Raw genomic sequence first — 13,939 nt, 5'->3', positions numbered from 1 at the left:
AAACATCTAACTCACGACAAAATGCAGGCCAAGTATCTAGCATTCGTTGATGTCATCGACTTCTTCTTGTGTATTTTAGCAATCATTTTCTCTTTATCAGTAAGGAGGTGTTTGGCGTCACGGTTGGGCAATATTTTTTTAAAAATATTTTTTTATGTCAAAAATAAATTTTAAAAAATAAAAAAAATATTTTAATATATTTTTAAAATATAAAATATTTTAAAAAATAATATTTACCGCATTACAAACACCCCTTCAAGGAATACCTAAATGCTGTGCTATATAGTCTTCCGGTTATTTAATGCCAGAGGAATAGCAAATCAGTAACACCGGGAATCATTGCGGGGCCTATTGTTCTAAAAAGTAAGCAAGTACTCCGTCAAAAACCACTAAATTAAGCAAATATAATTGGAAGATGGGAAACAAATGCTGATTCTGAATGGTGAGCTTCAGGAAATAAAACTAGCACGCGTTTATGCTTCAAAAAGTCATGAAAGGATGGATAAAAGGCGCAGAGATGAGATGCCTTTTTTTTTTCTATCTCCTTTTCCTTTTCTCACCTTCGTTCTTTTTGGGATTGCTCAAATATAAGATGCCTAGCTTTCCAAGAACCGGCAATTACTTGCAAGTTTGAAATTGCATCTTGCTCGCCTGTCGTTGCACTTCTAACCCCACATTTTCTTTTTGTTCCGTGCGTATTTTTTTTAATTAGAATTTGAGGTAGATTACGTTAAAAAAAATACACAAGTAAATATTATTCCAGCGATGTGTATTTAGTAGCTTCTTTTAATGAAGAAGGTTGGAGTTTCAACTACTCTAATTTATTGGTTATTACTAGATGATGGAAAAGGGCTCCTCCACTGTGTACATTTTTTTAAAATTTAAACTTGAGATATGTTATGTAAAAAGAAAAACGCAAGCATAGCCTAGTGGTTTGTGTATTTGGTAGCTTCCTCTAGGCATTGTTTGTTTCCGGACGTATTTTTCAAAAAATTTGCTGCTGAATCTTGGTAAGCTGATAATTTGGTCGCGGACAACACACAGAAGATTTGTCTTCAATATGATTGTTTCCTGGTGCTCGTCTTTGGCATTCTCCGCACTCCCTTCCCAGAATTCTCTTGGGTCGTGTCATCCTTCAAGAAAGAAAAATTTAAAGGGACAATTACGTTAAAGGTGGTATTATACGCGGGGCACTATCTTTATTATTTTTAGAATAATCATTTTTATTATATTATTCTTTATTGTTAAGAATTTTTAGGTTCGTAGAAATTTTGAAATAGTCCAACTCGATGTCTAATGAAAATGAGTATAGTTTTTGTATCCAGTTACTAGACCGGGCTGGAATTCTGCTATATAGTTCTAGAGGCCTAATTGTATAAATACAGATGGCTTACCAGCTATTTTTATTTTCAAGCCCAAATTAGTCGTGGAAACTAATGTTTCAAAATTTTGTTTATTTTCCTTTTTTTTTGGATTTTTTTTCTATTTAGATCATGACTTTTTTTTTTTAATTAGAATGTTTTTCTTGTATTTAAATAGTCTTTCAATATATTTTTCATAAGAGAGAATTGATGATATATAAAAAACTTTTCAGAAACTATCAAAGTTTTAGAATTTTGTCTTCAGTTAAGAGCTGCAACATAAGGGTTCGAGAACCTCAATTTTTTCTCTATTGTTTAGGGTTGTATAGCTTTAGAGATCGAGAAACCCTATCTGTGCTATATGTTGTGTCAATTAGTGTCAAAACAGTCTAGCATATTCGATGAATGATAGTATTGACAACTTTTTCCCATTTTCATGATGCAATAATGGAGGTCGTCTAAGGCACCATGAAGGCTTAAGAGAGAACAAAACTAGCCTTACCATAAAGATTTTATTAGGGGAGTATTTCATAGTAGACTTAACTGAAGTGTAAACATGAATCATGATGATGAGAGGCAGATGCTTAGAGACTTGCCTGGTGGCAAACCAAATCCTATATCTTTTTTTGCAAACTTATATAGGCATCATGCCTATTTTTAAAGTGGCGTATATGATATTTGATGCATTAAAAACTCAGTTAGCGGTAAATCTTTTCATTGACACACTACTAAATTTAAAGAAATTTCTTTAATTAATGGAAATTTCTCGAAGAAATAATTTATTAAATCACTATTAGATTTGGAAGCATAATTTTTATTGAACAAGGTTTTTTTTTTTAATCACAAAATAGGATTTTCCATTCATAAATCTACTAATGGTACTGATAATTGATGGGTTGAAGCTTTATATGGTAGAGTTTGTACTGATAAGCCTATGATTTCATAATGGCAAAGTATAAGAAAATTATTAATTTTTTATTTTGTACAGGATGATTACAAAGATGCTTTATACAGGGCATATGAACAATTAAATTATTATCACTTTTCTTATATTTAATTTTTTAAAATAAAAATGTGGAAATATAGAGTACAAGATTAGCGAAGGCTAGATAAATTTATTGATTACGAAAGGATTAGATCTAAAAGACATTCTTATGAGATGAATGAATTCTGTTTAAAACTTTATATCCTTAATTTTAATGGATATCTAAGTATTGATAAATTTATGAACTAGCTTACTAATTGTGATATAGTGATAGAATTTTTGAAATTATATCAGAAAGAGATGAGGCAATTCATTAAATTTCAATTAAGAAGAACAATTTTTTCATGGCGGTAACAAGTTCAAGATACTTTATTAGCAAAATGTAACATGTATATTCATTATTGGATTTCGAATGAGAATATTATTGAGAGATAGATTTGATTCGTTACATTGTATATTCATATTCTTATCTCAAATTACTAGCCTCAATCCTCTAAAAAAAGATCAATCATTAAAGCTATATCATTTAGAGCAAATAATAATAGAAATATCAAATAGCTTGGAACACATGATTTGGCTAGTGGAAAGTATACACAAAGATCATGAAAAATGAAATGGACATGCATGAAGACTTATTTTAAGGCAGACCTAACCTTAAACCTATTCTTCAAGTTCCACCTAGATAACTACTTGTCTATGCGAAGGGTTTTGGTCAAAACAAACTTGATAAGAGTCGTAAATCTTTGGCATATCATAACATACCATTATAACTTGAGAGATAACAAGCGAATAAGTTTCATGTAAGAGAAGAAGTCTTTACCTTTAATGGGTATTTGGATAGAATAGTTTCTTAATTGAATCGCTAAATGTAATAAGATTAAAAAATATACGAGTGTCATAGAAGAGGACATGATGAAACAAGTCGAGTATACATAGAAAAAGATGAGCTTTTTATGGTTAAAGTTTAAAATGGATACATGATTAAGAAATGGGAGAGAGCCTCATACATCATGAACATATACAAGGCATATGTTATATGATAGATTCATTCCTTATGGTTATGAACAATATTTATTTCAGTGATATCAATATTATTTACAAGGAAATAGATATCTATATATGAGTATAATGTTGAGTTTCAAAAGATAACAAAATATAACCACCTTCAGAAGATATAAGTTACAAGGTTTTTTTAGAGGATTGAAACTAGTAATTTGAGATAAGATTAGAGTGTAGGTGTTATTTATACTCGTAAAGGTAAGGAGTATAACATTGAAGACATATGTTTTTGAAAGAGAGGTTCATGCAGAAGATAAAGTTTTTATTAAAGAATTAAAACAAATTAAGATAAAAGATATTAAAAATTCGGCAGTGTTAAGAGTTGAAAAAAACCAAAATCAATGGTTTTCAAGGTTAAGATGAATCTGGAAGAAAAATCTGAAGTCATTAAACATGTATGGGATAGTTTAGTCAATTTGTCAGATTTAAAAAGTTTTATTGGCCGAGAATATAAAGTGTACTTTTTTAAACTAAATCAGGCAATCATAATTTGTATCAAACTACAGGATGTTAAATGTAATTTTTTCTTTAGTTTTTCTTGTAATTGTAATGTAATTATAACTGTAAGGACCGAAATGTAAGTTACGAAGAATGAAATATAGTTTAGGCCGAGGACTTCCCTGCTGGTCATACGGAATGTCAAAAGATTGTCAAAATATCAGGAACATCAGAATCGGACCTTCCGTGACTATTTCTCGCTCATCCTACAAACAAGCCGAAGCCGGTGACAAACTCACAATCTTTTGAATTCAGCAATTCTCTCAACTACTCAAATCCTTCACTTCCCTTTACCTCTCCGCTGGCAAGGTCTCTCAATTCGTTATCGATCATGGATTCAGAAGAAAAACAAATTCATGTAATGTTCCTTCCCTACCTGGCACCAGGCCACATGATGCCAATGGTGGACATGGCTAGGCTATTAGCCGGAAATGGATTAAAGGTCACCATAATCACCACCACCATGAATGCCGCTCAGTTTAAGAATGCTATTGATCGGGATATCAAATCCGGTCGACAGATTTCGTTGGCAACTCTCCGTTTCCCTAGCATAGAAGCTGGTTTACCTGAAGGCTGCGAAAATTTATCCTCCACAACGACCCCTGAAATGACTTTGAAGCTGTTTCACGGCATAGAATTGCTGCAACCACATATTAAAATGATCTTGCAGAAGCACCGCCCTGACTGCATTGCCTCTGATTATCTCTTCCCATGGACTGTTGATGTTGCCATTGAACTTGGCATACCGAGGCTTGCCTTTAATGGCAGTGGATTCTTCAATCTTTGTGTTGCAAACAGCATTGATTGTCATCAACCTCACAACAATGTCACATCTGAGACAGAACAATTTGTCATCCCAGGCTTGCCAGACAAAGTAACCATTACAAGATCACAACTACCGGATATTGTCAAAGGCGAAAACGAAGTTTTCTCTGCTTTGTTTGATAAACTGAAGGAGGCTGAGAGGAAGAGCTTTGGAGTGTTGATGAATAGCTTTTATGAGTTAGAACCAGCCTATGCTGATCATTTCAGAAAAGTCACTGGAATCAAGGCGTGGCACTTGGGTCCTGTATCTCTGTTCAATAGAAATGCTGATGATAGACTAGAAAGAGGTGGCAAGACTTCAATACGTAAACATAGCTGCCTGGATTGGCTGGAATCCAAGAAACCAAAGTCCGTTCTCTACATTTGTTTCGGAAGCCTGACCAGATTTAGCAAGATTCAAATATCAGAAATTGCTAGTGCACTTGAAGAGTCGAGGCACTCTTTCATTTGGGCTGTAGGAAAAATCCTGAAATCTGACAACGAAGATAACAACCTGGATCGGCAGCAGGACTGGTGGCTGCCAGAAGAGTATGAAGACAGGTTGAAGAACAGTGGCAAAGGATTGATTATAAAGGGATGGGCCCCGCAGCTGCTAATACTGGAGCACCCAGCAATTGGAGGGTTTTTAACTCACTGCGGCTGGAACTCTATTCTTGAAGGCGTTTGTGCCGGTCAGCCCATGGTCACATGGCCAATTTTTGCAGAGCAGTTTTACAATGAGAAGCTCATAACTCAGGTGCTTAAATTAGGAGTGCCAGTTGGCAATGAGACTTGGAAAGTGTGGGCAAATGAGGACTCACCATTGATTAACAGAGACAAAATAGAGAAGGCAGTGAGAATTGTTATGGGTGACACAGATGAGGCAATTGAGATGAGGAAACAAGCAAGTAGACTAGCAGCATTCGCGAAGATGACAATTGAAGAGGGCGGATCGTCTTCTAATGACTTGAAAGCCCTAATTGAGGACATCAGAACGTACAAACACGCAACAGGACGCGGGGAATCAAGGTGAACCACTCAGCCTCTGCAGCAAAGAAACAAGGGGATAACCGGTACGTTGACTTCCAAGTCATTGTTTGGTCGACTCTTTGCAACGAAAAAATAAAATGATTCTGATTGCGTAATACAGTTGTAGAAACCAAAGGAATATTGGACAAGCTTTAATGTCAAATACAAATAAATTGCAGAATATCGTATGAATATTGGACCACACCTTAATGTCGAAATATGCACAGTAGAATTAAATAGTCCTCTGGTTTAGTCAAACTAATAAATCAACGTGAAAGCTTCAAGCAATTGTGAATTTCTGATGATAAGCATAAAAGATCAGAGAACATCTTAGGATGTTTTTGGCATTGCATTTTAAAAATACTTTTAAAATTTTTTTATTTTTTTTATTTTAAATTAATATTTTTTTAATATTTTTAAATTATTTTAATATATTGATATCAAAAATATTTTTTAAAAAAATAAAAAAATATTATTTTAATATATTTTAAAATAAAAAATACTTTAAAAAACAAACCTATAGACTCCAAACAAAATCAATGTCGCTTCTGGTTAGAACTCGGCAGCTTCGGCATTCTTCTCCCTTTGCCATCCTACAAGACACAAACCACCTCCCATAAACACTACTAAGTCAATTTCCTTCACTAGTTACGCATGAACCTACTCTAACATCTAAATCAAATTTTATTTAATGATATTGCATGCTTGGAAGTATATAATTCAATATCATACACGCTCTCATATATATAAAAACATAGCATAGCTTACACTTGCTTTAACCAATTCCAGCAGCATCAGTCACGTTTCCCTAGCAACCCTTTCCACATATCGTGCTGTTTCGCTGGAGGCATAAATAACAATCTTAATGGGCAATCAAGATAGGTTTGATACTCAACAGTTGTCTTGTTGCTAACTTGCAATGCAGGGAGGATGTCGCAAAGCATGAGTAAAAAACATCCTTTAATACAGAAATGGGAAGCGTAACTATAATTCACAATTAACTAGTACCCATGCTAAATCACTCTGCTACTTAAATCAGGCTTGGACACATATGATGGGATCTAACTAATAAGTTGACGGCATGGTGAAGCAACTATTGCATCAGAGCGTAGGTGGGTATAGCTTGGCTTGTTGGCGCACCCTTCTCCTGTACTCAGCAGGGTCCTGCAAAGTCAGAGCCCTGTTGCTTAATACAGAAATTCGATATGGAATGGATCAAATCAAAGCTGATAATAGAGGTATAGAGATAAAAAAAACCTGGACAAAAAGCTGATAGCCATCAGTTTGTGCAGGATCAGAAGGATTTGGTTGATCAAGCAAATCCTGAATGCCAATTAATATTTGCTTCACTGTAATGGCTGGTCTCCAGCCCTAGAAAAAAGATTGCAGTGTTTAGAAACTCTGTGCTACATAATATGTGACATATGAAAGAGCGAGCCAACTACTTACATAGTCCTCATTGAGGATAGATAAGCACACAGTTCCTGAAGGGTAGACATTAGGGTGGAAGAAACCTTGGGGGAACTTGCACTTTGGAGGTTTGCTTGGGTAGTCCTCACTGAAATGAAGAGTGAGGGGGAAGTAGCCACCCTCCCAATCAGTCTGCATATTAAGGACATTATCATTCAGATGATCTTTCAGCAACCACACCATGCTGACTTTTATGGAAGTGCATTTCCAGAACACCTAGAAACTAGAAACAGCTCTTGCTTTCTTTGTAGAAGGGGGTGGAATGATTATGTAATGAGGTCAGCAATGAACATGTCAATCTCCAGATGAATCAAACCAACCCCAAACACAACTTAAAAAGGTTAAGATAGAAATCATGACTCAGGCCCTCTCATAAAGAATAAAAAAGCCAATTGATCTGCACAATACAAGAGCTATGACCTAAAAGCATCTCCCACTTCTTAAGTTCTCCCATATTTTCCAATCTTATACAATGTCTCTGAGAATCTTGAAAATAAATTCTAAAGTGGGGCATTGAGTGATGTAATTAATATTCATTTTTCAAACTTAAAAAAAGTAAAAGGTTCAGCAGCCTTAAGCTGCACAGAACTGTCCACGACCAATAGGGACAGTGACATGAATGCCATTTCTACGCTGTAAGTTCAGCCGCTAGGGGCCTTAAAAAGGGAATGAGAAGGAAAACAAAAGGGACCATCAAGGCATTGCAACTCCTATATGAAGAAACCCATTCCTCGTAAACTAAAAACATAACAAAAATCGAATATTAGATGCTCATATCAAACCAGAACATGAAAACACTTCATTTAAACCCAAAAGAAATCCTTTGGAATGTAGTTTTTGGCGCAGCAACCAAAAAAAAAAGAGGTTGGCAAAACCTCACACTATTGTACCAATTTCCTAATAAATAAGCCTCCCCCTACCAAATACCCCAGTTGATTTAAAACCTTTTATTATTTATCTGTCCCCAATTATATAATCATAAATCCTAAGTGATTCGAACAATCTCAACTACCCTTGCGATAAACAAGTCTAATTACTATACAAACAAATCAGAATTAAAACTCTGGTGTCATGAATCGAAAAGAAATGGTGAATCCCATTAAAATTCACGCCAATTTGATACAAAAAAAAAAGATAGAATTTTTTAAACAAAAAAAAAAGCAAGAGAAAGATAAAGAGAGGGAAACAAAATTACAAACCCCGGGTTTGCCAGGTATAATGCACTTCCACATCATCAAATCTAGAGAACCATCTGGAGCATTATCAGGCTTAGCCACAAAACCCTAAACCAAAAAGAAAAAGAAACACAATATAAGACCCAATCGAAGACAGAATAGATGTTAGAGGGGCAAAGATGGAAGAAAGAGAACATACGTGAGGGTGATTCTTACGCCATGCCTTTCTCTCTTCAGCAAGACGACCACGAGCTATGCCTCCTCCTGACATGATCGATCTCTATCTCTGTGCAGAGACTGACTAACTATTTGATAAATGGCAGTATGTAATTTAGAGTGCTTTTAACGCGACCTGGTTTTTATATGACCGACCGACAGTTCATTTATAGCTTGCAAAGAAAATGAAAGGGGATTTTGTTTCTTTGGTTGACTTTTGGTAGTTGAGTAGGAGGCCGGACGGACTCCTCGTTTATTTTTATTAATATTAGGACTCTAATGGCTGTGGCCCTCTATATTATAAATACGTCCAACCAAACTAAGCCCACATACAATTAAGCTTAGCTTATGTCACTGGGCCTTCCTATTTCCTAATCTCAACAGGCCGACCATCCGTCTTTGACTAATCCGGCATGGGAGTTTTCGGCATCAATCCAAGCCCGGTAAGGTCTCTCTCGTGGAATGTGTATATATATATATATAATTTCGAATCCTTCAGAGCTATGCTATGCTAATCTAATCCTTGATTTGGTGGGTTACAACACACAGACTAGCAGAAATTTGTGCAGAATTGTTTACATCTATAGCATTCAACACCAAATTCAAGAATAATCAAGATAAACACAACTTGACCTTTCAAATGTTGGTTTAGGTGACAAGGAAGTTTGTTTCTTATTCTATCATTTCTTGCATTGCGAAAAGAAATATCATTTGTGGATCATATATATATAAACTAATTCGTGGTGATATTACTTATACACAGAGAGTAAACTCATGTGGATTTCAATAGTGTGGTGTGTGTGGCTGGGAATTTCATTTTTTATGGATCGACGGGTCTTGGATGATCAGCTGTTGTTGATTAGTGGATCTATCTTCTTTCTTGGGGGTTGTCTAACCCTGTACTATTTTCAAGGCGTGTGAAATTTGCTGGGTGTTTGGTTCTTTCATACATCGGCTTGCTTTGTGATTGGCTAGGTTGTTGCTGTGTTGTTGTTGTGATGGTTTCCAGGCATGGCTTTAGGTCATACATGGGTTTGGAATTGAAATGCAAGTTGTTGTCATTATCATGATTGTGCATTAAATGCACTCTTCCACTTTGTGTTGGTTTGTCATCAATCATGACTTGGGAGAGCTGCGGTTTTTGGCTTGGACATGACATGTTTTTTTCTCTCATGAAGTTTGGTTGGTGTTTCAAGTTGGTTGGTCTCTCTAGGAACTGTTCATTCCCGATTCTCATGAAACTAGATGCGTTTTTTTCCCTTGCTCATTCTTTAGCACAATTTGTGTTTGTCATTTTAGTCTTATTCTTCAGTATTTTCCTATGCAGCTAGGCTGCACCTTTTTTAAATTCAATTTGTACATGATTTATAGGCACCCCTCTCATTTTGCTTTGAAGATGGTGTGAGATAGGCTTGGTGTTTTTGAGAGAGGCCTTCCCAACCATTACTCTCAACTCTTCCACTGTCAATTTCTTTCCCAATTGCAGTTCCCTGGTAGGTTTTTGTTGTTTTAACAGTTTGTTTTAATTTCCATCTTTTGTTGTTGCTTTTTTCGCATTGGGTGTGTTTTTAAATTAATGTTTTTGGTTTTTTTTTTTATACTCAGTTGCTCCAAGTTCATCATTTCATTACTGATTTGTTTCTGCAGCTTCTTGCTTTTCAGGAAATATATTATTCCAGTTGCTGTCTCTCTTCAATCGGTTATCTGTTTTTTCCTGCAATTTTTCCACATTGTTTTTGTCTTTACCCTTTGTTTTTGTTTCTTCTCCCTTTTAATGTGCTTTTGGCTCTATGCTTTTTTTATTTCTGAGTTTTTAGTTGTCTCAGATGGTGACTGTTTTTCTAGCAGTGTGTTGCTTAACAGGATTAGTTTGCCTCTGCGTCGGTGCCCTTGGTAACCTATTAGGTTTGCGGATTCTTTATCTTATGTAACTCACCTCACTTTCTTTCACTTGCATCTACTATGTTGCCTTGCTTTGTTTATTTTCCAATATGGATTTTTTTTTGTTTTCTGCCGTTGCGCTAAATTGTTTTGGGTGTATATCGTTCCCTGTGTTGTTTTGTTGCTTCGATTTAAGGATGCGTTGTGTATTTTCTTTCCTCCTTTGTTAAATGGCTTCCTTTTCTGCCTGCGCTGCTTTCACTGTTACTTTTGCTTTTCTTCTTGCAAATTACTTTGCTTTTCCACCCTACATTTTTTCTCTGTCATTCTTTTTTGTTTGGCTTCTTATTTATATATTGTTGTCATGGGCTTTGATATTTTCCCTCAAGGTTAATTCTTAGTCGATCTCTCTGGTCGCCTTTTTATGGATATTATCATTGTGTCGTTCTTTTCTCTTCCACGGGGCCTTCTTGGTTAGGAGCAAGGTTGTCTTGCTGGTGGTCTCACTCTTTTCAGAAGAGCTTTAACAACTGATTGTGCCTTACTCGGCAAGTTTCTCTTTTTCAAGGTGTTTTAGGAACATCGCCATGTCATCTCTTTGTTTGTTTGGCTTCCCAAATCTTATTTTTTTGGTTTTTTAACAGCCTTTCATACCTTCGTTTCAAGGGTGCTTTTTAAGACCTTACCATTTGTTTCGTGTTGGTCTGTTCTTTTTTATGTCATCCTTCTCTTTGCATTGAATTTGGTTTGGAACCTATATTTATTTTTCTTTTTGTCATCTCTATGCATGCTTCTGGTCTGAATTTCTGGTGGCTCCTCACTACTCTATCAATGATTTGTACCATTTGCGCTCACCTTGAGTGCTGCAAGGTTTTCTCATTTGGTTTACTGCCTTTTTTGGTAGTTTTCCTTGCATTGATATTGTGTGTTTGCATCCCTTCCTGCTCCCCTTCCCCTACAGTCGATTGGATTACTGTTATGCTCAAGAGATCCTCCTTGATGCATTTGGCTTTGACTTTTGTCCTTTACACTCTTTTTTAATATAGTTTTTTTTCTGTCCCTCTGCCTTGCAATTTCCAGCGCTGGGCTGGTTTGGTTTACTTCGATACTATTTGGTTTGGCTTTGCTTCTCTTTTAGAAGCCTTTCCATCGATTTGGGGGCAGCCTCCATTGACAAATCTTTTTATTCTTTGATGCCCCCCCCCCCCCCCCCCGGAAAATGTTTTTCCAGATTCGAGCCTTGTTTCAATTCTTCTTTTTTGTCTTTTGTTATACCAGGGATTTAGTTGGTCAAGGCTATTAATCTAGCCTATGTGTCCAGTTTTTTTGTTCGAGTTTTGCTTGGTTCTTTTGTTGTGTTGCGTTCTTGGCCAAAAATGGTGAGAGATGAGGATAAAAGACCGCATGGATCAAAAGCAAATTGGTAGGGCATGTGTGGTCAATTAGATGAATTAAAGCGGCTGTGTAATTAGATTAAAAGGCTATGAGTCTCAACAGGGGTGCAAGGAGAAAAAAGGGGGGGGAGCAGATGGTTGACACTGACCCTCTCATTTTCCCTCATTCTCTCACATCGCTTCTGCATAATGTCCCCAGCCTTATTAGACATGGCTGGAAAAGCTATAGCCAGTCCTTTATTCTCTCTTATTTAGTCTCATGTTCAAGAGAGCAAAAAGAAATAAGAACCGCAGGCTAAAGCAAAAACCTTCTGATAACTCTAAGCTCTTAACACTGTAAGATTCTCAGTTTTTATCCCTTAGTTTTTTGTGTCGCTTGCATTTACACGCAAACAAGCATTCTAATTTACTGGTTGTGGTCCTGGATTTTATTGTGTTTGGATACTTTTTGCTTTGATGTCTAGGTTGGTCTAACCTGTACAAGGTGACCCCTCCAATGCAGGTATTTTTTTTTCCTTCCCTGCTTCCCGTCTGGTTTGCTTGATTTTTCTTTTTTCTTCAGTCTGTTAGTTGCTTCGTTCTGACTTGAATTGTGTTCCCCCCTTGGCACTTCTTTTGTTCATTTTTTCCTACTATTTCAAGCATTCATTTAAGTTTCTTCATGCCTTTTCCCTTTGGTTTGCTTCGTTCTGTCTTATGTTTATTTGGTAATGTTTTAGAAGCTTACTATTTTTTGTTTTTTTGTTGTGCTGATTTCCTCACGTGTGGGTCTGCTGCAAGCAGTCATGCATCTCACCCGCAAACACAGTCCTTTCGCACACCAAAGCTATGATACATTCATCAGCACTTGCTTTGCACAATTGTTTTGTGATGTTCCTGGAATTAGTCATCTCATTTGCTTTGCTTTTTTGATAAAACAATGTTGATTTCAACTACTTTTGCTTGCTTGCGAATTGGTTGTACTTTTCCATCTCCTCTGACTTTTGCAGGGGCAAACCCACCACTGCCTTCCTATAGTGTGCATGCTTGCTAGCATTTTTATTTCACCTACAATATTGCTGTGCAACCCCTGTTTTTTATAACTCTGTCTGTTTGCTCATGTTGTCCTCATCAACTGCATCCACGAACCATTTTGCAAAGTGGTGGTGGGTGCTAATCCCAGGTGCCCTTTCGGTTTCGTCATCGATTGATGTGACAAATAACACACTTATTTTTGGATTGGATCTTCTGTTCCTTTTAGCACACTCATGACTTTGTTTTCCTTTTGCTTCTGAGCTCATGCAATGCTCGGTTTTCACTATTTTTCCACTTCGTACCTACTCCCAATAGAGAAGATTCTTCCACCTGCTTCTGCCTTTAAGTCGTAGCCCTCACGTTTGCTGTTGTTTCCCCTTGCTATGCTTTGTGTTTCTATCCTATTGCTTTGCTGTTGCAAATTGTGCATTGAAGTTGCTTTTTTCTTCAGCACCTCTTGCATGCTTGGCAGTATTAATTGCAATAGCTTTTGTTTTTTTGGGTGCAGGAACGTTAAGGACCTTTTACAGTCGGCTATTGAGGTCCGATCATCTTTGTTGGGGTCTCTGTTTTTTTTTTTTTTTGCTCCTTTGACCTCCTCCCTCGAGGCAACTCCTTCCTTCTCAAAAAAGTCCTCCACGCAGCAATCCCAGCCTTGGCTTCCATTGTTTTTCACCTGCACTGCACTCTTTGCGTTCTGTAAAAAATATTTATTAATTAATAGCCACTGTTGCTGCTTTGGTTCATCTTGCTTCCTTCAGAAAGGATTAAAGCCCTATGCATTTGCTTTGGCGTAATGGTCCTCTTATGCTCATTTTCTGCTTGCTTTTTGCCTAAATTAATTTATTGTTGGCAGCTACATAACTTGCCTAACAACAATTTGCACCCCCAAGTTTTTCCTATCGTTCTTTTCATGTTCACTCGAACTTGATTAAGATAAAATCCATAGTAGAGGTTTGAAAACACCCCGCAGCCGAGCGCGGGTCCGTATCTAGTGAGTGGGTGTGTTTCTTTATCAGTTAGGATGTCGATGGTATATCTAAAAAAAACCCT

General features: G+C 36.5%; 2 protein-coding genes and 1 long non-coding RNA gene across 5 annotated transcripts; 2 read left to right on the top strand and 1 right to left on the bottom strand.

The window, feature by feature from the left end:
• The first annotated feature begins 4,122 nt into the window (after nucleotides 1-4,122).
• On the top strand, nucleotides 4,123-5,938 carry LOC18096297 (UDP-glucose flavonoid 3-O-glucosyltransferase 7). The gene has a single exon (XM_006386439.3). The coding sequence runs from the start codon at nucleotides 4,235-4,237 to the stop codon at nucleotides 5,738-5,740; it is 1,506 nt and encodes a 501-aa protein (XP_006386501.1). The 5' UTR covers nucleotides 4,123-4,234; the 3' UTR covers nucleotides 5,741-5,938.
• A 514-nt stretch (nucleotides 5,939-6,452) lies between these two features.
• LOC7472685 (SUMO-conjugating enzyme SCE1) lies at nucleotides 6,453-8,790 on the bottom strand. The gene is made up of 5 exons (XM_002301132.3): nucleotides 8,581-8,790; nucleotides 8,406-8,489; nucleotides 7,186-7,338; nucleotides 6,994-7,107; nucleotides 6,453-6,900 (listed from the first exon to the last, which is right to left on the bottom strand). Exons 1-5 carry the CDS (start codon nucleotides 8,650-8,652, stop codon nucleotides 6,838-6,840), a joined length of 486 nt encoding a protein of 161 aa, XP_002301168.1. The 5' UTR covers nucleotides 8,653-8,790; the 3' UTR covers nucleotides 6,453-6,837.
• A 304-nt stretch (nucleotides 8,791-9,094) lies between these two features.
• On the top strand, nucleotides 9,095-13,632 carry LOC112326627 (uncharacterized). Of its 3 annotated transcripts, none has more exons than XR_008058416.1 (3): nucleotides 9,095-9,249; nucleotides 9,361-10,090; nucleotides 10,446-13,632. It is a non-coding gene; the product is annotated as an uncharacterized LOC112326627 (long non-coding RNA). The 3 variants fall into 3 exon arrangements; XR_008058417.1 differs by lacking the exon at nucleotides 9,095-9,249 and having other exon boundaries at nucleotides 9,256-9,796; nucleotides 9,969-10,090; XR_002980422.2 differs by lacking the exons at nucleotides 9,095-9,249; nucleotides 10,446-13,632 and adding an exon at nucleotides 10,245-10,372 and having other exon boundaries at nucleotides 9,256-10,090.
• The last annotated feature ends 307 nt before the right edge of the window (nucleotides 13,633-13,939 follow it).

This window comes from Populus trichocarpa, chromosome 2, assembly GCF_000002775.5.
Source record: "Populus trichocarpa isolate Nisqually-1 chromosome 2, P.trichocarpa_v4.1, whole genome shotgun sequence".
In the NCBI taxonomy this organism is placed as follows: Eukaryota; Viridiplantae; Streptophyta; class Magnoliopsida; order Malpighiales; family Salicaceae; genus Populus; species Populus trichocarpa.
The sequence above is the reverse complement of the archived record's forward strand: the minus strand, read 5'-3'. Positions and strand labels throughout refer to the sequence as shown.